The sequence below is a fragment of the Aplidium turbinatum genome, chromosome 3, assembly GCF_918807975.1.
Source record: "Aplidium turbinatum chromosome 3, kaAplTurb1.1, whole genome shotgun sequence".
In the NCBI taxonomy this organism is placed as follows: domain Eukaryota; kingdom Metazoa; phylum Chordata; class Ascidiacea; order Aplousobranchia; family Polyclinidae; genus Aplidium; species Aplidium turbinatum.
Window position 1 is genome coordinate 9,682,810 of NC_137474.1, and position 27,485 is coordinate 9,710,294.

At 37.0% G+C, this 27,485-nt stretch overlaps 1 protein-coding gene across 1 annotated transcript; it reads right to left on the reverse strand.

The window, feature by feature from the left end:
• Positions 1 to 4,105: 4,105 nt before the first annotated feature.
• LOC145767474 (uncharacterized) lies at positions 4,106 to 27,485 on the reverse strand. Its single transcript, XM_082579301.1, has 11 exons — positions 27,155 to 27,485; positions 22,190 to 22,499; positions 20,515 to 20,634; positions 17,857 to 18,524; positions 13,685 to 13,780; positions 12,324 to 12,378; positions 11,242 to 11,400; positions 10,755 to 10,820; positions 8,861 to 8,975; positions 8,287 to 8,381; positions 4,106 to 7,890 (listed from the first exon to the last, which is right to left on the reverse strand). Exons 1-11 carry the CDS (start codon positions 27,337 to 27,339, stop codon positions 7,117 to 7,119), a joined length of 2,643 nt encoding a protein of 880 aa, XP_082435427.1. The 5' UTR covers positions 27,340 to 27,485; the 3' UTR covers positions 4,106 to 7,116.

Below are 27,485 nucleotides of genomic sequence, written 5' to 3' on the forward strand. Positions count from 1 at the left end.
TGTTCTAAATAAAAACATTGTGAGACAATAAACTTAACAAAATGAGATGGTGTGAAGAAGGGAGTGTTCTTCCTGGCTATCAGCGCAGGGTCTGCTACTATTCGGTGAGTTCCTAACCTCTAACCCTAAAACGGCAATGCTAATTAGGCTACGGTACCCAATAATTAAAAAAAAAAAATTGAAAAAAATCCCCGTTAAGGGATGGACTCACCGAATCGGACTCACCGAAACAGGACATTCCGATCAGCCCAAGGCCGAGTACTCACTAGTACAGCAAGCAATTGCGATCCACCAAGATAAGAGTTAAACTGATTAAGTAGTAAAGGCGATGATCGATAGTCTGTGGCAGAATTAGTGGTACAATACTGACTAGTTCAGCTTCATGGGCGAAACACAACATCTATCGCTGTCGATTTTTGCTTCAATCGACTGCCAAGCAACAAAATGAGGTGGATCACCCAACAATTTTGCTTAAGTTAACTATAGAATATTGGGAAAACTCAACTCCTTTTATGTATTGTCAACCTGTAATGAGCAGTTAACGTGTTACCTATGTTTCTATCGTTAATGCTAATTCATTTTGTTTTTATGCGTTGTTGTTTTTGTGTTTTTTTATTATTTTTTTTCTAAGGCCTATTGAAGATGGTGGGTAACTTGATAGCCATTTGTGCACTTTCCAATCAGCAGCAATTTTTAGTTTTTAATTTCACCGTGGTTTATGTTTTTGTTGTGGCTGCTGGATGAAGAATAAACTTAATTGATTCATCGTTACTGTTGAAATAATTAACCATGTAAGAATTTCAAATTCTACAGAAAATTTTAGTAGAACTATTTAAGTGACATAACACAATTATATGACTAACATAAATAAACAACTGTCATAACTTTGTCATGTCACTTGACACAATAGACTACAATCACGAAAAAGGTGGATCTAAAGTTAAATTATACCTAGGTTATGTCACAAATGATTTTGATAATAAGTTAATGCTCAATATTAGTTCATGATTGCAGATAAACACTGATGTGTTATCTTTTTTAAAATAAAAATTAAAAAAAAAATTGTGGTATTTAGTAGGCCTACCGTAATGCTCACAAGGCCCACTTGATTTCTTAATGTATTATATTATACGGTATGTATTGTGTATATCAGTATCATCAATCCCCTGCTACGAGTAATAAAACTTTCTATTATAATACTATATATATACTTCTTGCTAAGACATTATTCTGGCATTAAATCAGAAAGATCAAGAATTGTAAGAAAATAAAGCAAATTTTAAAGTGAACAAGATTTAAGCTACCTGCTTGATGAGATAAATAACACAATCTCTTTTATATCTTTTTTTGCTCGCTACCTTGAACTCCCCAGCATAAAAGTAAGAAAATCTAGAGATCCTAGCCAAAAATTAAATAATGAAGCATGATGATAGAGAACTACTGGCATTCAAAATCTGTTTTTACTGGGCCAATACCACTGTTGAAAAGGAGCGATCTTCCTGGCGTTAGCACTACCTGACTACTCACTATAGAACAGCGAGCATTGTGTTTTGCTAACCATACCGGTGTAGCCGTTTGGCAAATAAAGTTAAATCAAGAATATTTCCATACTTTCTTATGCTTAAATCCAATACTTTATGCATATTCATAGGTGGTGACCGTGGTGTAAACCACAAACAAAACGGCATAAATCTTTAGAATAAATAGGCTCCCAAAACAGGCTACATAAAACAGATGCTGGGTATGAGAATGAGTAACATGCTAGTTTTTGTTAAAAGAAAGGTAGCGAAGTCACACAGTCTGCTTGAAGCAAGGTTGTCAGACAGCTTTTGAGAAAAAGAGCCAAACAATGTCGAAAAAAGGGCCAAACTGGGTAAAAAAGAGCCAAATTGTTCAATAATGTTAATAACGTTGCTAATAAAACATAATAATTAACGTTAACAACGTCAATAACGTTACAACATTACAACAACACAGTCTACTCTACAAGAACAATTCCAAATCTTCATCTTCTACAGTGTTTCCACTCGAATCTTTGGCATAATAAACATTGTCAGCTAAACACTGTCTAAAAAATCGTAATAACACTTCTCAGTCTCATTTTCCGAAAGACATTTATTTAAATAGCTAGTTTAATAGTATGCATCAACTGCTTCCAAAAATAGCCAAATATTGAAAACAAAGGGCCAAGGGGCCAAACAATTTTTTTTGGGGCCAACTACCTCTAAAAAGGGCCAAATTTCACAAATTTGGCTCCAACAGGGCCAATCTGGCAAGCCTGGCTTGAAGTTGAAATGTAAGCAATAAGCATATTTATTGTGAACCCAATACGCATCGAACCATGACAATTTAATGTTTTTCTTCAACGAGGGCTTTGATTGATTAAATGTGAAAATTTTTATCTTTAAAAAAAAAAAATTCTTCTGAAGCTAGAGTTAAAAAGTTTTGCATAAATGTAATACTCTTTTTAGGGTTTTGAACCAAAGATGTAAGACCAATCACGTTGACAAAGTAAAACTTTCGCAGTGAAAAAGACGAGATGCCTGAGGAGTGGGTTTCTTTTATGTCCGGTTTTCTTTCTCAATCCGATTATTATGATGACTGCTCGTCCACATCGATATTGGAATTGGCAAATTCAATCCACGACACTTTTTATTAAGCTGTCATTCATTACTACGTCTGTGCTTCTCTTTGTTTTTGTTTTACTGTGGTAGCTTAGTCTTTAATTGAATTGCTGCCTTTTTCGCTAACTTATATTTTTCTTCAGCTGCAAACTCATCAACTTGTTACAACTTACATGTGAAACATAACAAACACTGGCAGTCAAGAAGTTGTAGGCTACAAAGTATCGCTTTGCGAAAAATGAATATTGATGAAATGATTACAGAATTACGTTGTTGCATAATCCCACTGAGACCAAAATTGAAACATATCAGATTAATCGACTGCCAGCAGATTATTTCCAAACTTCGTTCTAAAGGTTAACCCTCTTGTTATAAGAATTGACAACAATTATTATCAGTTTGGATTAGAGTATACTGAATGGTTATCTGACTTAAAAAATGACCACATGTTCCCGGTGCATATAGGCAGTGACATACGCAGGGCAGGGGGAACAGCTATTGCCACACTGCAATAGCAACACAAATGTAACAGAATTACATAGTGAATTTGTGCCCGAAATTTCTTTCTAACGTAAGCGCGAACCCGACGCTAAAAGGCCCGTCTGACTTGCAACTTTATCTCAGATAATACGCCGCAAATTCTACGCTGTCGACTTTTTGTTTACGCTAACGGCCACATTTCTTTTGGATAGTTGTCGCTTGAGGCTACGCCGTAAAGTTTTTGCAGTTTTTAGCGTATAGCGTAAACTTTTTAATATCTTAGCTGTCGTTTGAGAATGTAAAAAGACTGTTTTCAATGGGCAAAGACATATTGAAACCAAAACGCAGAAAAATGTCAGATAAACACTTTCAGATGCTTGTGTTTCTTCGTGGAAATTCAAAATAAAACTTGCTTGTTTCGAGTGGTTTATACCGTGTGAATGTTTGGCACCTAGCAAACAAAATGAGCTTACGCTAGTGTATTCGCTGACGCCGCCAACTTTTTTTTACAAGTTACGTTGACGCATACGACGTATGGTTTTTCGAACGTTTGCGTTTACGCTGACGGCGTCAATATTTTTTGTATAGGCGTACATCACTGGAAATACAACACCCCGTTTATCGTTCTTCCATTCACATTCCGCAATGCTGACCCTCTTCTCGTTACATATCTTTGCCAAGACAAGCACCGGGCGCGGTCACCTGCGCATCGCTGTGATGATTTTTGCTTAACCATGCACAAATGGGAAAAAGCCTATTATGGGGCAAGTCTTTCATTGCGAGGTTGAGTTTCTGCAATAAACCGCTAATCGCGTCACCTACGCCACGGTATCAAACGGAAAATAATGTCTTGAATAACCAAACTAAAGAATACATGCTTTCCAATGATCCTCGCACAAAGACTTGATCAACGACATTAAAGAAAGCCTCCACTTTTTTCGTGAAAGCTACTTTTGCATGGCTTTTGATAACAATCCACTAACACATTATTTTGCTAATTGATTAGCGATTAGTATTTCAAAATCACAATGATCAAAAGCCATTGAAAGTGTCCACTTTGAAAGAAATAGGCTACACCAGATTTAAAAAAATTATTTATAATTTCGAGAAACTATACGTCACATAAACATGAAAGTCTATCTATACACGAGATACAAGATAAACAATAGGCCGAAAATGTAGAGTAAACCAAAGGTACGATTTAAACCACCCTAGATGTCAATCACCCTTGCTTGTCGAATAAGTAACGCACACTGTAAAAAGTCATGTTTTTACGTCCAGGTGACGTTTAACAAGTTACGTCAGCGTAAAACTGTTCACAGAAGGTTAATTTATGGCACAAATTTTAACAAGAAAACATAATCGCAAAGCGACCGTCCATCCAAGTCCGTGCTATTACTGCAAAGAAGCAGATAAATTCATGATAATAATGGTTATCTTCAGCTTATTTATGAATGAATGATACAGTTGAAAACAACAAGAAAACATAGCCTACATCGATATTTTGCGATAACTGGGAGTCTTGAAACAAGTTATTATTTATATCATAAAACCTTCGTAATGCGTATTCACGTGTCTGTTTTTTTCTTTTCACCGTCTCAACCAACAAAATTTGGCTCTTTCCTATCACTTCAACGTCACCAGACGTTTGAACGATGCAAAAGCGGCAACTGTTGCTGATTGGAGCGCTCGATGCTTGAAAATGTAGGTTGGTATGGACAATGTAGTTTCTGATACTTCAAGTTTTAAATATTTCAAGCTACTGAAAATGTGTAAAAGTTGTCAAGTTTTACATTTTGTAAAATTATAAATAAATAAAAACGTCAAAAAAGCATTTAAAAAATTACAAGAAAAAACCGCATCTTCAAGTTACAAGCAGAATGGAATAGTTTGTGTTTTTGGGAATTTCGATTTTATTGACCGCAAAAAATTAGGAGCCTGTATGTAGAATATTTTAGTGAAAAAGCAAAAAAGGGTTTGTTGATTGTGATTGACGCAAAGTTTGAAGATTAATACAGACTTGGTGTTTGCAAATGATCACATGACCAAGAATCAAGATCCCAATAACCAGGAGTCAAAGTGGTGAAAATGATGAAGGTTGTGGCAATTTTTTGCAAAACGCACAATTAGCACTTTAAACGCACTTTTGTCCAAAAATGTCTCGCAGCACCCGTTGTGAGAATGAAAAAATTAAAACAAAATATTTTATAGTCTGCAGAAGCCATTAATTAACAAAACGTTAAAACTGTAAGGGAACACGTCTAACACTGTTACCAGAAACAGCAACACGCTTAACGATAGGTTACTATTATCCTCTTGTGTTGAAGTCAATCATTTTGAAATGTAGTCAAACCGTGGCTTTCGAAAATAGATGGCTTAATCACTGCGCACAAGCCTTCAGAACTTAGGGCTGGAGACGAATGTATAAAAACAAACATGTACCGTACCTGGGTCCCATATTTGACTAAAATGTATTTTCAAGTGCTTTTATTCAAATGTTTCAATTTTTTTATAATGAGCAGCTTCAATATAAAAAAAGAAGAATTATCGAGCAATATGTAAACACCACTCGTTAGTTTCAACAATGAACGGAATTCTCTATATTATGTAGATTCAATGGTTTTCATTGACGGTTATTAGTTACTTTATCATTAGCAAGATAAAGAAAGCACAGAAACAATTAACACTAAAAACATGTTAAGCAAATGTAGAATCTAAGCACACTTTTATCTGCAATCGACTTCAGTCTTCAGTTCTGAAGGCTTGTGCATAGTGTCCAGGCTATCTATTTTCGTAGGCCACGAGTCAAACTAAAAAACCTAGACTTGTTTAACAAAGTTGTCGGCGTCAGAGTTATGCAAAAGCTGATGTTGTAAGGTTAATGCTGTTGAAGAATCAACGCGTTAATGTTATATTGGCGAAATATGGCGCTGCAACCACGTAGCGTAAATCTACGCTTTGAGATAACTTTACGTGCGGATACGCCGGCGTCAAAACGTAACATAGCGGTCGCAAATAAAATAATTTTAAACAACTGATTAACGTGAAACAAAAAAAAAACACTATGGCAAGCAGCAGCAGCGGCATAGAAAGACATTTCCACTTAAAAGAAGCTGTTTTCGTCGTTTTACAGTCAAGCAACATTGTAACGATGAAACATAGTTTCTTGGCGTCGCAAATTTGATGCACGACGTCTTTTGAGACAGCAAGCAAATGAAAAGCTTGCAAAAACGTGATGTCGAACCTATGTATTGCAAAGGTCAAAGCAGCAAAAATTCATTAGATGGGACAATTTATGAAAAAAAATTTTACTCACTTTTGATTTTTAAGAAAATTTAAGATTTTGCAAATGCAGTCATTCACGCTAGCATATGATATACAACATTTTTTGATTCTACAACACGCCACGAAAATATGGCGTCAGAAGCAGCTAATGTTGTTTGCACTGAAGTGGCCTACGACAATTGCAACTGGAAATTTAGCATGGCTTCATATGACAATAAAGGAATAACCAAATTTTTAAAAACATTTGCGGCTTGTCACAGCCATGAAGACATTGCACCAATGCACCAACTGAATTTGTTTCATTCACTGTTGCGTAATAACGAACGTCAAAAACTCTTCTGATTTTCGCGAAAACATTGAGCATTTCTGTGAGTGCGAAATCAATTTTGCGACCTGTCTTGGGTTTGAAAACTTTGGTTGGTAAGTTGCTCCTTGATGGCCATATGCAGAAATAGACCAGATGTGTTGAGGCATAAAGTGCGTTTTTCGGCCGGTAGCGCATGGATATCACAGAAAGCCAGCTTAATGGGCACGGGCCCAAAGCGGAAGATGCACCATCATGAGTTTCATCACCAGAGTCACAAGCGAACTGCCAATCTGAGTCGACTTATGGAATTAGTTTCCTTGATTGCATCACTGCCACGTCAGTTGATGATGAATCAACGGATAAACAAGCGCAACTTTACGATTTGAAAAATAGCTTTGGAAAGCAAAAAGTAAGCAACTGCTACGACTGCGGAGGCTTTTGTTCGGCTGCAACAACTTCATTGCTACTTTGAGAAGGGCCTGAATGAACAGGTGTGGCGTTGGTGGTTTGAACAGCAGTCAATTGCTGGTGCTGATCAGGTAACGTATTTGGCACAGCACCATGCAAAGAGGAATGAGGAGGGTTTTGATTCGTCGGCGCAGACGGTTGCGGCTGGTGACGTGGCAGGACGGTGGCGCTCTGACTGCTCTGTACCGACGTTCGAGCCGAGTTTTGCTGCTGCGATGCCTGGAATTGGTTTTGCGCTTGCGATATTGGGGTTGTCGCTTGCGGTAAAGGATTGGTTTGAAATAAGTTGGACTGCTGCAGAGGCACTTGTGGTTGATACGATTGATACGGGGCTTGTTGCAACGGGGCTTGCTGGCCGTGAGACTGGATTCCAGATTGTTGCATGACTAGGGGCGATGGCTGGAAACCTTGAGAGATTTGACTCGGTTGTGGGGAAATTTGACCGCTGACCTGTTGATAAGCGACGTGCAACAAAGCTTGCATCTGTTGTGGGGTTAAAGGGACAGACTGGGATGATTGCTGCTGGGAGTTATTGCCTAGAAACTGCTGCTGGTGTTGCGGAGGAACTGGCTGGATGGTCGGCGGAAAGATTTGCTGGTTCTGCTGGTAGTTGGCAGGCCTCGTTAGCTGGGAAAGAACTTGCTGCTGTGTTTGTAGAAGCTGCTGTTGGCCAGGCAGTGGTTGCTGAGGATGCCCAATGGCAGACGGAAGGCCTCCAGCCTGGTTCTACATGAACAAAACATAAAGTTACATCTTTTGCAAAGGACTGCGAGAACTATACTAAATTCAATGCACGTTTAGTACAGCGTGTAATTCTGTCGTGTCGGGGCTGATATACAGTAGCTGAAGATTTAGATCCAATAAACGGGAAGACGCATTCGGCAACGTGCGCACAAGTTCAACAAACACATTTTAAAATCATTATTCTTTGACATGTTTGTCTGTTGACACGACTATCTGACATGCTTGCAGATGAAAGGTGATCATTGTGATCAAGGAGAAAACACATTGATTTCTTAAAATTTCTAACTGAATGAAGGTGGATTGAAGATTCCCATATGTGGTAGACAAGAAATGATGTTGAAACAATCTCGCCTTCAAGTATTGAAATTGTAAACTTACCTGCAGAACAGGTATGGTTTGATTTTGCTGAGGCTGTCCAGTCTGACCTCGCTGTAGCGAACCCGGTTGATTTGGTACAGAAAACCCAGCAGGATCTGAATTCATTAACATTTGGTTGTTAATATCCACAACAGTCATTTATCTAGTTCAAAAATAAATCGAACAAAGGTTACAATCTACAAACCTCATCAAAACCTATTTTAATGTCATCGGTGCGGCTGGCGATGGCCATTCCAGTCAGAAAATCAGCATTTTTTACAATGATACAATATAAAAAAGAACTGATTTGCTGGCAAGGACGGAATATGTGAAATACATACATTAGCAGCACAGCGTTGGGATGCTTTGACGTCACAGTTTAACCAGTTTAAACCAGATAATTTAGAATGAACTTGGGGTATAAAGTAAAAAGCAGGCGCCCACAGACACTAAGAGTATGTTAAGAATACAAAAAATATTGAGCTAAGAGAAAAAACTGCTATATGGTACGAACAAGATAATTTTCTGTGCCATCTTCATAAGTATTTTGCAATACCTCCTCGATAATATAACACGTATTGATAAGAATACTTACTTAAAGAATGGGGGGGTTTCTGACCCAAGACCTGGTTGCCAGTAGATGCAAGGCTGAGAGGAGGGGGATTTGCAAGATCCACTGTTGCTATAGGTGACGTAATACCAGCAGGCGGCTGAAAAGAAATGTCACGTGAACAGGGAGTTACAACTTATGTTCCTACTTCCTGTACTTCAGTTGTTTGGAATTAGACAGAACCACAATATTGGGGACGCTGCTTTTATTTGGCAGCATCTCAAACTTGATTTCTTTACCTTCACACAAAAATACTTCGTTTTAATGTGAAGTCTTGAACACCAGTTGGAAAAAGAAACACGTGTCGACCTACATTCCTACAATAACCCTGTGGCGTACGGTCAACCAGCTCGGATGGTCTCTTGGCAATAAACAACTTTGATACAGGTCCGTTTGCCCAACATATGCAGACGTTGAATCTATGTGATGTGATTTTGATAGCTGGGTAAGCATTCCGAGCTGCTGTACTGATGATATAAGTTTTAACAAATAAGCGAGGATTCTTTGTAATCACCAGCGTACCTGACCATTATCACATTTTTCTCATTGTTTCGTCAATTTACTTTTGCTTTTGTGTAAGAACCGTGGCTACGGACACACGATAGACGTAATTGCACATAGTGCTGCAAGTTATATTCAACTCAACCTGATTGAAAGCGGCCATTTTATTGACAAAATTTAACTTTCACATTTCAGGTTTGATGATATAGATTTTGATACAAGCGACTTCTCAAGATTTTGAATTGACTACAAGGAAAGTTTTGAGAAACTCTAGACGGTTAATAACATACGAAACTGTCAAGATGATAACACGTAAAAAGCAACAAAATAAACTTCAGCGCAACATGGGATGTACAGATTGGTAGTAAATGCTATAACAATGATGCACATTTCAATAAATAATAACACTTTGGTGATAGTGTCAGATACCGGGCTTTTCACAAGTTTTTTTTGACAAAGTTCACATTTCTTCTGTTTGTGATAGCGGTTTTTAACATTTTTCAGTTGCAAACAGCCGAACAACGTTCCAAAATTTATCAAGCCTGCGAACAACTAAACTTCTAAGGGCGATTTTGAGTGAAAACTTTTTAAAAATTAATCACAATAAATGGACTCTCTTAAAAAAATTTTTGACAGACCCATAAAAAGGGCCCCGGTTGAGAATCACTGACCTAAGGCTTTCCTGTAACACTTATAAAAGTAACCGACTTCACATGTGTACCAACTTCGCTTTTGTTATGTAATTATGATCAAAAATGCTGATATATCAAGTCAATTGATTCATGTACCACACCATCATCCGTCTAAGAAAAGAGCAGCAATATTTTGGTGTTCTAACATATGTGATAAGAACTTGTACTCACACGTACTTGGTTAATATTAACCCACCATACAATAACTTAAAGTGTGTGTTAATATCTGTCATGCATCTTGACTCATCTATTTGCTTGGAAGTCTGTAAGTCACTGACGCTAGGTACTGGAGTCATATCCGAGCGCTTGTTACACTAAATGCACGTTTAGCGAGAGGAACCAAAACAACGCTTTCATAACGTTCTATCTGAAAAGCCCTTTGCGCCAGATCCGTTTAAGAGTTAAGTCATGCTCATATGATGCTGTACCGTGTCATGTAGGTCAGGTCTTCACATGGCTACGTAAGTCATCTCATACTTGACGGAAAGTGTAAAACTTAGTTACAGGATCTGCCATGTGTTTTTACGCATTTCAAAACATCGAACTGGCTGTTACAAAATACATCAAAGTGTTAAAGTGCTAGTTGTCTTGAGTAACGTAATATGAAAATAGTGGTCCATAAAATTATCAGAAGTGGCACAATTAGGATAAATAAAATGACATTCCAGTGACTGAAAACGTCTCACCTGTTGATACAGAGGCACTTGTTGGCTTTGTGAAGCAGCTTTCACTTGAAATGGCAACGACTGTCCCTGGAAGCATATTCCGACATGAATATGACATCAAATCAACGCATTCTAATAAAATTTCTATTAAATTTATCCATTAAAACAAAATGAACGGTATCTCTTTGTGGTGCATTGCCATCCAAAAAAATGCTTATGCATGTTTCAGACCTTGCAAGGTTCTGTTATCTTTCCTCGTCCATAGGTGTGTTGATACATCAAATGTTGGGACAGGTAGGCAGTAAATCAGTCGTTTTTTTACATTGATTTAACTCCTGCAGACGTTGAATCAATGTAAAAAAGACTGATTTGCCGTCTGGGTTGTTTCCTTACGTTTAAAATAATGAGGAATGTTTTCAAAAATAACAACAAGGTTGGAACAACAACGAAAGTAAAAAAACAGCACGGTTGGTAAAGATTAGAAAGTTGTAAATCTTTCTTCACATACACTTGTAAGAAATGTCTGCTGTGGCTGCAGAGCCGCAATCTGTTCAGGATGAAGGATCCCAAGAAGGGCCTCGTTCTGTGCGGTTAATTCGACTATTTTCTCTTTCAATTCGCCGACTTCGTCACGCACTGCCGACATTAGATGCATCTTGACCAGATCCTGAAATATAAAAATGATCACCATTCATTTAGACACGCTAACACAATCCTTCCAAACGTCTCTCGACCTGATAGTTCACATTTCTGCTTTCCAGCGTCCTGTTCTGCATGCATTAGGATTAGATAACGAAATTAATAAAACTACTCAGCTACAAGTATGACATCATCTTTGAACGTAGCAAAAGTATTAAACTTAGAAGTAAAAATGTAGACTTTTAATCCTTAAATAATCAAATTATGTTTGACTTTAGCCAGTTCTACAGCAAGTCTTGTAGTGGTTAACGAGACATTTGTGCTTGCTTTAAACATTCCAAGACGAGTTCCATTTCGTCAGTGTTTTGACGTTAAAAATACCGATTTTATACCAGCGTACCCAATACGTACAAAAACCATTGGCAATGATTTAGTTTTTCCATCAGTGCACATCAATAAACAAAGATAGCCGATGCTTCATTCACACATACACGCTTGTTTGAAAAACCACATTGAGCTATGTGAAGGGCAAAACGGTTTGTAGATTTAAGACGGCAGTCGTCTATTCAATCATATGCCAGTGGTATGCAAGCATTCTAAAAGTGCCCAGATAGCTGATGAAAAAAACTTATGCCTGGAGTCGCGTAGGGCTTACAAGGTGTGTATTAGGACGTTTTACTCTGCATAACAGATTCGACAATTGAAGCAGAAAGAAATCGCATACCATAGCAAAGTTGTGCAAAAGTATCCTTCATTATGTCATTTTCCTTGTTTTCAAGTGCCTAACGGTTGCAGCCAATTTTTGCTTTGTTTGTAGCAAACGCATCAATAGAAGCTCATAAAATATCCCCAAACTAACCCAAGCATATTTTCTCTTCTAAGTTGAGCTATAGTAGGCTAACACAATTTAAACTGAGTAGAATTAGATACAAGGAAATTTAAAATACTGACCATCGCTGTTCCAATTTTATTGTCTATTCTTCCCGTCGATTTAGTGTCTTTTCCTCTAAACACAAACATAGTACATTAACCAAGAACAAGCCAGCTGCTTAAACGGCACTCTAATGTAAGCCAGACGTTACCTACAAGAATTAGCATGTGTAAGCGATTTTCAACGCCTGTAAATGATAGCTGGTGACGTAAATACAAAAGGCCTTGCTAATCGTATGTAGACATGCAATCACGACCCAGAAATTCAATTATCATTGAATTTGAAATCAAAGCCGAAGAAAACGATTCGGGGGATTGCAGACAAAGCCTTTCAGTTTAATATAACGCTTTCAGGCAACGGTTTCAGAGGCAAAGCCATAAACTGTTTTTACGTCATAACAAATAACAATCTTTAAACTCAATATAGATGCAGAAAATGAAATACACTATTTTTGATCACTGGCTCAAGATAGCAAGCCACCAAACCAAACAGAATTTAAATCATGGTGAAGGAAGACTAACTTAAGAAAATAAACTAAACCTTCAGGGAAGGCAGATTAATGACGTTTTAATGAGAGAGTTGTGTACCACTGTAAGCAATAGAGAAATCAATGAATGAAAAACGGGTCAAAGATTAACTTAATCTAAATAATCTTTCCTGTTTGGTCATAATTAACCCTGTCACGTTAGTATCTACACCACGCAATCAACACAAAGCAAAACTGGTCCATTTAATATTTCCTCATAGCCAAACCAAGGAAATGATTGAAAAGGAAACTTGTTTTTTACCACGGTTTGAGTGGGGGATTATGGCCTCCAGAGGTAAATTTACTCTCAGCAAAACTAACAGGTGGAAAAACCAAAACTGAAACCTTTCTTAAACTTAAGTTTGTTGAAACAAAAACTTTATTAATCCCATTAAGAGTTCGAGTTCTTTTTTCCAAAGAACCAAGACAACAAATTTGTGCTTAAGCAAAGGACAATCTTCAACGACCTAGATTAGGTAAAGAGACACTATGTTAGCGGGGCACTTAGCGTTGGGCATGAAAAGATGAGATTCTTATTGGATTAAAGATTGACTAGGTAAGTAAACGACACAAATGAGAGTCGTGTGGTCAGTTCTCTTATCTCGCCAGCCCTTTTTTCCAGCAATTGCGCCACCCAATGTATGACTCTTGGGTAGAGGTAAGCAGTGCTTTTAAAACCTAAATTAGTTGGGCGTCGAACTCGTACCACGTGTTGAGACCAAGCACCCTCTATTCAGGCAACCAGGTAAACGAAGTAACCTGAAACATTGACAAGTGAAAATCGTATCCGCTTGCGATAACATGCCATTAAAAAGTCACGAATATCGTCAGCCCAGACAAAGATTGATTCTTCACCTGTCGTCGTCCTGCTCTGGGTTGGCAGCCAGTTCGCCTGAAGATTGCATAACATTCTTTAAAAGCTCCTGTTCTGCTGTGCTCGTCCCGGATAATCTGTGGCGGAATAAACACCAAAGAGGGTGGAAAACATGTCACAAAATGTCACGCCTAGGTGATGCATCACACGGTATCCATGAACTCTTTATATCAGCTTTAAACACGAGTGTGACATACAAGAAAATGCTACAGACTTACAGTATTAAGCAAGTGACCTAAATAACCTTAAAAATTAAAGCATACCGCAAAGTTGTAAAACGTTTGTAAACCAAAACTTCAAAATTTACTATAGTTCTTAAGCTTGATCAATATGGAGTATCTTGGAGTGAAAGCTGTTCTTCAAATCACTCAAGCGTTTCAGCTCTTAAGGAAAAATCGCACACTTGTTGGAAAAAAATATCATCAGACACCATACGTGCCTCAATGCCTCATGCAGTCAAGTGCACAACAGACTAAGGCGTTTGGTGAAGGCAAAGGGAGGATATATTGAAAAATAAGAGTACATTTTGTTTGTTTAGACTTTTCTTTGTATTTTTCTTTATATGTGCAATTTTTTTCCTGCTTGGATGTACTGTTATTTCAATAAATATTTGTCTACACTTGGCTTGATCACGCTGTATAAAGTGTATATATACAGTATACAGTTATACACCGGAATGGCCCGTTTCGGCGAGTCCGATTCGGCAAGTCCGATTCGACTAGTCCGATTCGGCGAGTTCCGTATTCGGCGAGAGCCTTTTTCGGCGAGTGCCCTATTCGGCGAGTTTTTGAAATTTTTAAAATGAAATTATCGGGTACCGTAGCCTAATTACAATTGCCGTTTTTACATCGTTTTAACGTCGCTAAACGTTGAAATCGTGTGAAAAAGAGAACTTTGCTGACTAGGATACGTTGAAACTGAAAAACATTCACAGAAGCCCTACGATACGTTGCATTTTTAAGATAATGTATTCAGACGTTGAATCAATGTACAAATGAAATGTTATGCTAAATGGGTTCTTGGAACAATTCGAAAGGCTTCTGTGATTTTTATTTTTGACCATCATATCAAAAACAATACAGTCAACATAGCAAAAGTCGAGAAAAAGGTAGAAGCGACAAAACGCGAAGTTAAAACGTGCTTGTGACCGAAGTAAGTTATTGAGTTGAAAGAAATTTGGCACGGTCGCAACACCTTCAGAAAAATTTAAGATATGAAGGAAAAATAAAACAAAGACAATGTTACAAAAAAAATCATGTTTATGTCTATAAGTTAGTACTTTTGAATAGTTAAAATGATTAGTTTGGATCAACAAATGTGTGACCTACAGCTTAGATTGAAAGGAAATTATCGGGTACCGTAGCCTAGTTATCCCGACCAGCAAAAATTTGTTCCAAGAACCCAGTTAGCCTAACAGTTCATTTTTACATTGTAGTAACAGAATAAAAAGGCTAACCAAATGTGTGGCCTATCGTTTTAACGTCGCTAAACGTTGAAATCGTGTAGAAAAGAGAACTTTGCTGACTAAGATACGTTGAAACTGAAAAACATTCACAGAAGCCCTACGATACGTTGCATTTTTAAGATAATGTATTCAGACGTTGAATCAATGTACAAATGAAATGTTATGCTAAATGGGTTCTTGGAACAATTCGAAAGGCTTCTGTGAATGTTTCTCAGCTTCAACGTATCCTAGTCAGCAAAGTTCTCTTTTCTACACGATTTCAACATTTAGCGACGTTAAAACGATGTAAAAACGGCAATTTTTGCTGGTTGGGATAACTGGGCTACGGCACCCGATAATTTCCTTTCAATCCAAGCTGTAGGCGGCCTACAGTAGGCCACACATTTGGTTAGCCTTTTTATTCTGTTACTACAATGTAAAAATGAACTGTTAGGCTAACTGGGTTCTTGGAACAATCGAAAGGCTTCTGTGAATGTTTCTCAGTTTCAAAGTATCCTAGTCAGCAAAAGCTCCCTTTTCTACACGATTTCAACGTTTAGCGACGTTAACACGATAGGCCACACATTTGGTTAGCCTTTTCATTCTGTTACTACAATGTAAAAATGAACTGTGTTCTTGGAACAAATTTTTGCTGGTCGGGATAACTAGGCTACGGTACCCGATAATTTCCTTCAATCCAAGCTGTAGGCCACACATTTGTTGATCCAAACTAATCATTTTAACTATTTAAAAGTACTAACTTATAGACATAAACAAAATTTATTTTATTTTGTAACATTTTCTTTATTTTATTTTCCCTTCATATCTTAAATTTTTCTGAAGGTGTTGCGACCGTGCCAAATTTCTTTCCACAGGCGCCGACTTTTCAAAAAACCTTGGGGGGCGAGAAAGGTGATGACATCATAACCATAACGCTATTTTACTCAATTAAAATAGTCTTTGATTAAGCTTAGTGTCTTGTTTATATTAACAAATATGATAGGTCGCAAACCGAATTTATTAGAAGCGCTGCTTGAAAGGATTAGTTTTACGCATGCAGTACGCCTAGTCGTAAAAATTTTAATATTGTTAGCTCATAATTGGAACTGTTGGAAAACAAGCCGATTCATTTCCTTTTCGTGCGAGTGAATAACAACGATCAAGACAGTGAAGTTATCGAAATAAAACGCAAAAAATCATGACCTCAAGCAGAGTGAAAACCCGCTATCAGTTTTATTAACCTCGTTTCGCTAATTACTTTCAAAGCGTTGACAACGGCGAAGTGTTTTCTCTTCTGTTTTTTATCGAAAGTCTTTATAGTCTTTTATTGAATACAGTAGGCTATACTCGAGTAAAGGTCGAGATGTTCGCAAGTGATTTTCACCTCAAAAAGACAAGTTCAACTAACACGGGACAAGCTGTTGTCTCCAGCTCGGCAATTTTCAAAATGAACGCACTAAAAATCATTGTCGACGTAGATTACGGAGTGTGAAATCGCGTCGGCCTAAGTAAAACTTTTGAATACGTTTATTTGCAGTGATTCAAACTTAATTTTCAAATTCAATGATTTCTTGTCAATTCTAAACTTTATGCACTTGTTGAGCAATATGCAAAGCTCACGAAACAAAACAGAAAGAGGAGATCATTTTTTTATTTTTGCTTGTAGGATATAATCGTTCTTATTATAACGTAACATTCCATGATCGTTGAAGTCGATGTCAAACCTTAGCGGTCGCATAAAACAATGATGTCAGGTTAGCTAGGTGATAATGGCGGTAAGAGACGTCGTTAATGCAGGCAATATCTGCGACCAAGACCATTAAACACCTTTTCTTTTATCGGTTTTCGATTTAATTCTCACACATTGCGAAGAAAACAATGCGTTCTGTTGAATCATAATTGTCTCACAGCGGGAAGACCTCGTTGAAAATAGCGCGTCTAATTTAGCTGGTTTACTTAATATTGCAGTGAATAGTTACGTGACTATTCCAGCAGTGCAAGTTACTCTACCATCTACTTTGAAACTTCCATACCGTATGAGAAAGCCATGCGATCAGCTGCTGTTTTGCGGGCAAGAGCAACGTAGGCTTTTCTTGCTTTCGGCATTCTTTAAGTCCGTTTAAATTATCTAAATCTCTTTCACGAAGTGTTTTATCTTTGAAACACCACTTGTCATCACCATTTTTGTTGCCCTTCAACCATAAATTTACGGGGGGCGCAGCCCCCCGGAAGTCGGCGCGTATGTTTCTTTCAACTCAATAACTTACTTTGGTCACAAGCACGTTTCAACGTTCGTGTTTTGTCGCTTCTACCTTTTTCTACACCTTTGCTATGTTGACGTGTATTGTTTTTCATATGATGGTCAGAAATAAAAACAACTGAACTGACATGACGAATTGTAATTTAATAGTTTAAACATTTTATTTTTATTCCTTTCTGCACGATTTCAACGTTTAGCGACGTTAAAACGATGTAAAAACGGCAATTGTAATTAGGCTACGGTATCCAATAATTTCCTTTCACAAATTTCAAAAACTCGCCGAATAGGGCACTCGCCGAAAAAGGCTCTCGCCGAATAGGGAACTCGCCGAATCGGACTAGTCGAATCGGACTCGCCGAATCGGACTCGCCGAATAGTAGCAGACCCGTTATACACATACCAATACATTCAAATTTTAAGGCAAAGCTTCAAATATAACTGACGATTACCTGCTATCAGCATTAAAGATTTCACTGACGGCACCTTTCATTGAACGAAGTAATTTTCTAGCCTCAAGATCAGGATTTACAGACGATGTGCTTGCTGAATGCTGAACTGCAGAATTGAGGCCGATTGACATCCCATGAGGATACCCATCCCTATGAACAGAGGATGTACTGTCCGAATGCTGTAAGCTATAGCTACTAGAACTCGATGGAACAGATGTTGTGGACATAGATGAAGCAAGTTGATTGGCAGGTTGAAGATGCAGTTGGTCTTGAAAGCTAAGTCTCGAGTCACTGGCTGATTGAGCTACAAAACCAAGGTTGGGTGTTTGTCCATCGCCATAGTCATAACAGTGCCACCTGGCCACATCTCTTCCGACAGGTGGTCCTGTGTCTCTTTTGACAACTTTATATACTCTGGATCCACCTTTCGGGAGTGTCGAGTTGGATGATGTACCTTTTGCAGATGTACTACTGCTCGATACAGATGGTGCACTGCTAACGGTGGAAACACTGATGGAAGATGGAGAAATATTACTCGCTTTGCTGTTGTTAGCTGTGGGCTTGGGATGTGGAGTTTGTTGACTCTCTTGAGCATGTGATGATTGGGATGAGGAGATTCCTGCAACTGTTCCAACACCAGTTCCTTGAGCTGGCACAACGTTGGTCACCTTAGAGTAAAAAAAGTAGCAAATAAAAAATGGCAAGTGAAATAAACGTATCGCACATGTTGCAAACCTGCAACTGCTTCAAAAATGAATGAATGTATAAAATAAAAAGCCTCAACTTTCATTACAATTTCACTACCACTAATATTTATGGCTGAATTGGTAAGACGGTAATATAAATAATTAGTAGCCTATCTGTTTAGCTAAATTTACACACGCTTAGGAAGAAATAGAACAGAAAAAAGTTGACCTAAACGTATATTATCAATAACACTGGTCTACAAGAATTTTTACATGACAAACTATCATTTTTAAGTAAATTTGCTACGCTGAGCTCGAATCTGAAATCAGAATTTAGCTATCACGTCAGGATTTTATAATAATCCCCTTTTTGTTCTTTTTCCAGCAAATAACAAATATTTTATAGAGTTCATTGTCTCCAACACTGTATTTATGATGTAACAATTGTGTTAGCATTACGCTGTAAGAGTAATTGTTTGAGACAATGCATTGGATGTTTCGATTTTGTGACATCACAACATGTCATAATTGACTGTTAGTTATATAACGTCCCTTTCAGGGTGTTTTATCATCTGAGGACTATGTCATTGTTTTTGAAATTGTTGCTATGCTTATGCTGTAGTTATACGTAGCCAGTGCTGTGTTTTGTTAAAATTAGTATTGTTTTTGGAAGCTTAAGTTGTACATGGTAGCTTTCTAGTTGCTGTATGTATGTTAAAAAAGCATAGCTCGCAAGAACTATTGCAGCAAGTATGGGCACCAGACCAAGTAGCTCCAGACGAGGTTGATTGAACATCCAACCAAATTTTTGCTTCATATGCGGAAAGTAGAGCTACATTTTACCTTCTGATTCTGTGAAGCTGTCCACCAGGCACAAGCCTGCCTGCAGGCAATACTTTGATATAAAGTTGGGGATCAAAACAAAAGCGACACTTTACATATTGCAATAGATGTAGTAACACAGAGCTTCTGTTGTGGCTTGACGGTAAAAGGAAAGCAATGCCTTCTGTTCTGTCAATGGTATGGATGGCATATGAGTAAACTACTATCGCTATAAGAATATATAGTTGGTTTTGTATGACAAAAATATATAAATTTTAAGCGGAAGGAAATCTAAAGTTTAATGTTCACTATCCAGCTTGCCTTTTAACTCTTTATCTCCTACTATGGTTCTGAGATAGCTATTGAGCTTCCTCCATCTAGAAATGAAGAGTTCTTAATGATTGATAAACCTGCAAGTTTCTTACAATGTTGCAAACGTTTGGTCCAATCGGAAGGAAGCGTACATGTCCAATTTAGTCTACCAGAAATAGTACACCTGCTTTCCATTTGCATTGAGGTTGGCTATTGAGTTTGGCCATTTCAGATGGAAATGAGTTTGTTTATTTGAAAGAAAACCTTACTGCTAACAAAATTGATACCAAACTGTTTTTTGAATTTATTGGACCATAAATCAGACACCCTTTGCTTGACGATGGCTTCAAAGAAACGTTAAGCCTCCAATCCTAAAGGAATGGGCTGGAATAAAAGCAAAAGTTCACAATTTGTTTTTTAATTCAAGCATGAGTAGTTTAGTCACAATATTGAAAACATATAGAAAGCATTCATTGTTTTGGTTGTTAGCATTTTTGTTGACTTTTTATCATTGTTTTTAGCCTTTGAATTTTTGTTGTATGCTGAAAATAACTAAATAATTATGGTGCTTACTGATATCTTGAAAACTTGACGTGATAGAGAAAATCTGACTTCAAATTTGAGTTCAGCGGCCGAAATTCAACTAAAATCACTTATTTACATGATCTGTATAAAAAAAAAATTTTTTTTTAAAAACCAGTGTAATAGCAGCAGTAGAAACTTTTAATAGGTATCTAAATCTAGGTATTAAAATGACACAAGTGTACAGTACACTGTGCAGTGCACAATAGTATACAAGTGTACGATCACCCAAAAACTTTTCAAGAATATATTCAACCTGTGATTGTTTAGTATCAGGAGAAGCATCATTGGACGAATCCTGTGACATGTCAAGGCTGGTGCTTCTGCTTTGTGTCCTTTCAGATTTCGGTCGGTATGTAGAAGCATTTGCAGTGACCTAACATAGTTTTAGGAGAGTTAATTTTGACAGTGTCATACATATTTGCCAAAGGTACTAACTCCGAATCCTTGTGAATAGAATGTCAATCTCATGTACTGAACAGATCTGATGCATGCTAAGTTATCAAAAAAATTTTGAAATCAGCGTTGAAGATTGTTTCTGCTTAGAATTCGACATTGAGTGAGCGGATTTGGAGTATTCGATTGTAGACACTCACCAAAGATAGTTTTTGATGTTGCATAAGTCAAGAGATGAGCAGTAGAATGCTACTTCTGTAGCGCCGCTACGTTTTTCCAATGTAGTGATAGCGGAGAGACCTTACATTTCTTTCAGTCGCACTCCTGTTGCTTTCCAATTTAAAGTTTAAAAAAAAATTGCTTGTTTTTGGAAATTTTTATTGCAATAACGCATGAAAAAACAAGGTAAAAATTATTCAACTTTTCAGTGGAACATCAAGCCATGTTGATACCGACAAGAGGGACACCAATACCAGTCAGTAGTGACGACTCCAGCCTCCAGGGATTATTATTTTGTTGGTGCCATCGCATAAAACATTGGTACGAAAAAAATTGTCAATTCTGGAGGCCTTTTATCAAACAGAAGCAAGTCCTTGAGCTTTCCCAGTACCGATTTAAAACGTCTGTTCATTGAATACAACACACCCATGACATACTAAAGCCAAATCAATCAGGACTCAGGACTTTAAAAGACGAGTTACAATAAATTTCACCTACAACATGTTTTCAATAACGACGTTGAAATGGCAGGGCAAACGATTATGGTCATTTTGACGTCACAAAGTACTGTGTCCGTTTAAGAGAAAAGTAGCCGGAAAAATAGCAAACGTTACTGTAGCCTGAGCTGGTTTTTTTTCGCTGAGACTTTTCGGTCATTTGTCCAAAATGACTTGAAAAATTTCGATCATTTTTTATTTATTTCGGTCATTTTTAGTCGTTTTTGGTCATATATAGTCACTTGACTATATATTTTTTCGGACATTTTGACCGAATTGACTATACTTTTTTCGGACATTTTGCTAAAAAATCGGTCAATGACCGATAAATGACCGAAAAAAAAAACCCCAGAGCCTGAGTAGCGGTAGTGCACTACTTTTAAAGTAGCTGATGCCCACTTGTCCATAAGCCTTCTATAACTTATATTTTTTTACTTTTACTGTGCTTTTGCAATGTAAAATATCAGTAATAAATAAGTACTTTAATGATATATCAATGACATACCTTAAACCAGTCTAAACAAAATCTTGTCTTATTTAGATATATTAAAACTACTACCATAGGTAAAAACTATCATTACAGAGGTATAATATATCATATCTTCAAAACTAGATTTGATGGGTAACAATTGATTACCTTTTTGATATCAAATATACTCTTGAAGAGTTTAAAATGTCAGGCCAAAATTTTGTGTTGGCGAGTATTATTATAATGTGAAACAAAAACAGGCCAATAACATCACAGAATAGAAGCTGGGCTATTAATATTTCATTGCACAAATGCTAATTATAGGATTATACTGTATGATGATTACTTACATGGGAAGCTGGGAGATGTTGCTTTGCCTGATCATTTGAAGCTGTCGCTTGGCCAATATTATGAGAACTATTTGCAGCATGGTTTTGATTTAGGTCGGCAGGTGGTTGACCTGCGTCTTGAACAGTTAAATTAAGGGTATCTTCTGATGCAGTGCTCTCTTGATCATGATCAATGTCAGTAGCTCTCGAGTAAGAAACATCAGAATAGGAAGCGTGCGATTCATCAAGATCGTCTGCACTTTCATCCCCATCGACATTATCCTTCACACTTGTGATAACAAACCCACCTTTCTTCTTTGGATGAGCTTGACTAGAATTAACAACATGATCATGTACAAAAAGTAAAACAAATTGTCATATTGAACCATAGGCATACGAAGCCGAGCAACGTGATCAAGTTTAACATATTAAAGAATATTATATTTACAAAAAACACAAAACTACGCAACAATTAAATATCGAACGTTTTCGACATCACAAGATGTCCTCTTCAGGAATAATATACATACAATAGGAATAATGTCATATAATGCACTACATTTTCTAACATAAAACATTCTGGTTGGCATTTACTTTTCATTATCTTTGTATGGCATGTAAACTAATTGGCTTCTATTCAAGAGTGATTTTTATTTTTTTTATACAGAAAAATTTGTTTCGCTTCATATCGTTTAATTACACAACTCGTCTTATTATCTAAAGAATTTAGATCTAAAACAAAAACAAATCATTTTTTAAGATGATAGTTCAGTATTATCAGTTTGTTGCAGCATAGCCTAATTCATGCAAATCAATAGACAGAATGGTACTACAGTAACTACAGTATAACTAACATGTTCAGCGTAGAGGAAACGAATTGTAGCAAATGTTTTGATGTGAATTATTTGTCTCAGAGTTGAATAAATCGGAAACAAAATCTTGCTTTGCATGCAAGTCGCAAGTATCTCAAAAATAACTGCTCAGCTGTGTTAAATTTGTGTCACTCTTGCATCTCAATTCTCAGTACAAAACTATTTGATGCAAGTGCATCACAACATTGTGACAACTTTCCGAGTTGCGAGACGACATTGAACTACATAATAGTCGGATTCATCTTTGCTTTTAGTAATGGTTGGAGTTGCGAGGGCTGCTGCTGCTTGACTCGGAATGCAATTCCTGTCCGCCTCACGCGCAACTGTACAAAAATTGAAAGTACTCGCTCCTGCTCTTCGAGTTCTTTTCTGCCAATCGAGCACTTTGAAAGGGAAGTGCCTTTTGGGAGATACTCCTGTATTGTCGTCATCCAAGATATTTTTTGTGTTCTTTCCGCTTGTTTTCTCGCTTCTTTCTCATTTGCTCCTTTTCTCATTTGAAAGCAGTTGCTTCTTCCGCTCGTTCTTTTCTCAAATTTTACCGCCTCCCAATCGACGTTTCCAATGAAACCAATGCGTGCTCTGCATTGGTCCTTAACGAAATCCACCTCATGTGAATGCAGCAATTTATCGTCAACGACGTCGAAAAGAGTGTCGAGGCAAAAACTGGCCTTCATTGAAGTTTTCCATTCGCATGCATTGGTCAATGCACAAAACAAAATTTAAGAAGATTGAACATGTGAACAAAGAGTGTCATACATGCATTTTGTAACTAAATATATGAATATATATATAACTTTTTTTTATTAGTGCTTTTACACATTCTTTATTAGTGCTGTAGCATTTCACAACTAGTAGTTTGTAAAGCACACTCAGTCACTCATGCTGATTAACACAAGAGTTGTCAGTTTTCAATTTTTGTGGCTGGGCTGGTCTTGTTTAGGAGTTGTGAAAACAAGTAAATGTGAGTTGCGATTTTTAGCTGCGTTAGATTTTACTTGATTCGCAATTAGTTTTTAAAAATCTACAAATATCGATACTTTGATGGGTTGAAAGATGGTTCAATTTTGTGATTTTTCAAGTTTTAAATTGATCTTCAACACTTGAAAAATATCTGACAGCATCGGATTGGCCAGAATAGCATGCAACATATGAAGTAAAAAAACATCAATTAAGATGACTTTTGTGTAGAGTGGTTCTTAAAACACCATCTACATTCCAGGAGTGATAAAATAGTTTTATTGGTTTTAGTACATTCCACGTACTAATTTAACTTCAAGCAAAGCCTAGTTGGTTATACTCAGCAAGCAAGTAATGATCCAAACACGAAAAATTACCGATACCAAAACATGTAAAATATCATTATTAAGCTTTGGTAGAAAGTTTGCTTTAATTTCAACCACAGACAGACAAAACAAAGTAACTTAGTACCAGACTAAGATCTAAGAAAGCCCTAAGAATCAAGCATGGTCTGTTTCTCAACAGGCAATTATTTTCCTTTGGCTCGTCTTTCCTTTGTGTGTGTTCTAATTGACATAATTGTTGTCACATGCTTGTATTTTACACAATTTTTGATCTGTTTCCCACCGTGTTGTTTACTCATAATCATTCTTGTATCACTTATTAAGTTTATGCTTTTCAGTCCAAAGTGTCGTTACAGTTATAGTGCGAAGTCAGATTTATCTTATACAGTAGAATTCGCCTATAACGGCTTCGTTTATAACGTCAATTCGCCTATTACGTCACATTTCGCTCGGTCTCGGCAGAATTCCTACCTTTTACGTACATTGTAGTTTGGCTACAACAGCATCGCCTATAACGTCAATTCGCATGTAACAGCACCCTTTATTGGTCTCCAGACGTCTTTTGTTTGTTTATAATGTCACCTTCACCACAAACGGTCAGTCTTTTAATCCAGTTAGTGCTGCTGCTTGCAAAATGTCTTCCCTTAATTTTGCTACGTCGTTCGCAGCAGGGACTTTAATTAACTGAATTAACTTTTTTCCCGCGTGAAAAACTATCACGTGTAAAAACTTCTCTACTGTTAGCCTATGTAACGAGCTGTATTGCGCAAATTTGTTTATTGTATTTTCTGCGTGAATTTTTTCAGTTTGGTGGTACACAGTAAACCTGACTGGATTATACACCTCTTTCTTTAATCAAAAGACAGTTTTGGAATAGTTTGCGGTAGTTCGTCTAATAACGTCAGTTTTTGCAATCCCCTAGAGGTGCCGTTATAGGAGAATTCTAATATATATAATTATGTGTGTTCTAATTGTTTGTCAAATGCCTGTAGTTTACACCTCATGTGATCTGTTTTCCACCGTATAATTTACTTGTAATTATTCCTGTGTCACTCGTTCAGTTGTGCTTTTCAGTCTGGAGTGTCGTTAGTATACAGTTACAGTTATTAAAATTTACTTTACAATTTTCATTTTATGTATATTGCAGATACCGTAGCCTATACCGTATTTGTATATTGCAGATACCGTGTATAAGTCGCAAAATTTTGCACCAAATCTTGCCCAAAAAGGTTGGGGTGCGACTTATACACAAAGTTCTGAACTTCTGACAAACATATGCTACAGATCGCGCGTTAGCGCTGCTGTTAAACGTTATTATTTTGCGTTCGAGGATTGCGAGCATCGCATTAACATGCTCACTGCACAGCATGCATGTGAATTTTAACGCGAACGTCTTGCATGTGCGTGTGCGGCACGCTTGATTGCAATGAGAAAAATACATGTCTCCCCAAGCAAACACGTGGCGACATGAAAGTACGGCATTTTTTTTTATTTCAAAACAATTGTTTTTGCGAATCGATGATTGTTGCTTTTCAATAAAATTTGCTAAAAAAATTTTGCACCAATATTTGAGCCAAATTTTGGGGTGTGGCTTATACACGAATGCAACTTATACACAGATAAACATGGCATGTAATTCCTGATGAGGACACATGTACGTGTCGAAAACGTTAAGAGTTTATTTTTAATTATGTTATATTTGTGTAATGTGTACCGTAATTCATCATGTTAAACCCGCTGAAGTTACTTTGTTTCATTTCTCTATATCAGAGGTGGGCAAACTACGGCCCGCGGGCTGCATGCGGCCGTGACTACTTTCTGTGCGGCTCGCGAAAGCCTGAAGCAAATATATAATAAAATAATTCTAAAATTGCTTGAAAACTTTAATTACTACAATGACTTAATTAAACTTTTACTTCGTATATTTCATCTTGATAAAGATAAATTATGGTCTTTTTGTCGCATTGTAGTAGTTTGTTTTCCCAGCCACATTGTGATCTTGCATGAATGAATGGCTAATATCAATGTCAAAAAACAGCCGGTTACGTCACAATCGAAATTTCTGACTTCGGCCTGTCGCATCATGAAACTTTCTTTTTCGTTTTAGTTTTTTTGATTATGTTGACTCGCTCACAGATGTATTCTGTTTAATTCGCTCAAGGTGCGTCTGGCAAAGTGTTATCTTGATGTGGGTTGTATTCAAACAAATAATTGAAACAAACCTTTTTTATACCTTTTATGTAATTCATGTACTGTATTGTATATAAAATCTCCGTTTCTTTCGTCATATTAAAAAGAAATACTGTAATAAGCTTGTGTTTTGACTGTTTTAGATTTGACGTTTTGGCTTATAATCTTAATTACACTATACTGCGGCCCTCAAACAAATTCAGATTCTGATTGCGGCCTTTGAGATAAAAAGTTTGCCCACCCCTGCTCTATATAATTCTCCATTTAAATCAAATATATTATAGTTATTACTATCAAAACCAGGGGTGACAAACCTTTTTGCGGTCACAGGCCACTTTGTCAATTACATATGAGTTATCGGGCCACACAACTTTTTAATCGTAACCTACTATAAAATCTTTTAGAAGCGTACTATTTATGTACATTGCAGATTTAAAGTAATTTCTGATGACACAAATACGTGTCGAAAGCGTTTGAGTATATTTTAATTATTTTATACTGTATTTCTTGGTGTAATAAAATATGTTAAACCCGTTGAAGTTGCTTTGTTATATCAATATTACATTATTAAAACAGTAAAAAAGAATTAAAAAAGCATTGACATACAGTAGAATATTTACCTTGAGGCTATATCTGACGAGTCTTTGATATGCTCTCTTTTTGGTGTAGCAACAGAAGTATTATTTTTGGAAGAATTTAAAATTCCAGGCAAATGTGATGATTCCGCAATATGAGCTTGTGATGACTGATGGTTTTGAACCAACTTATCCAACTCTGCAGATAACCTTTTTTTCTGTTTATCCATGCTAACTTATCTCGCCTTCAAATTCTCTACCAGGTTTCAGTAGGAACTCAGACACAGTCCAGAAATTGTTGTCTTCCACCTGTCAACCCACCTTCAGTTTAAAACTGAGCTACGCATTCACAATTTAAATCAAAATTATGCCATTA

Bases quoted from the DNA above. Each gene is read 5' to 3' on its own strand.
- LOC145767474 (XM_082579301.1), bottom strand. From the start codon at position 27,339: ATGGATAAACAGAAAAAAAGGTTATCTGCAGAGTTGGATAAGTTGGTT. The intron at 22,500-27,154 runs GTAAATATTCTA...TGTTAATTCTAG, and splicing joins TCGTCAGATATAGCCTCAAG to TCAAGCTCATCCAAAGAAGA. The intron at 18,525-20,514 runs GTTGAATATATT...TTTTACTCTAAG, and splicing joins CTGATACTAAACAATCACAG to GTGACCAACGTTGTGCCAGC.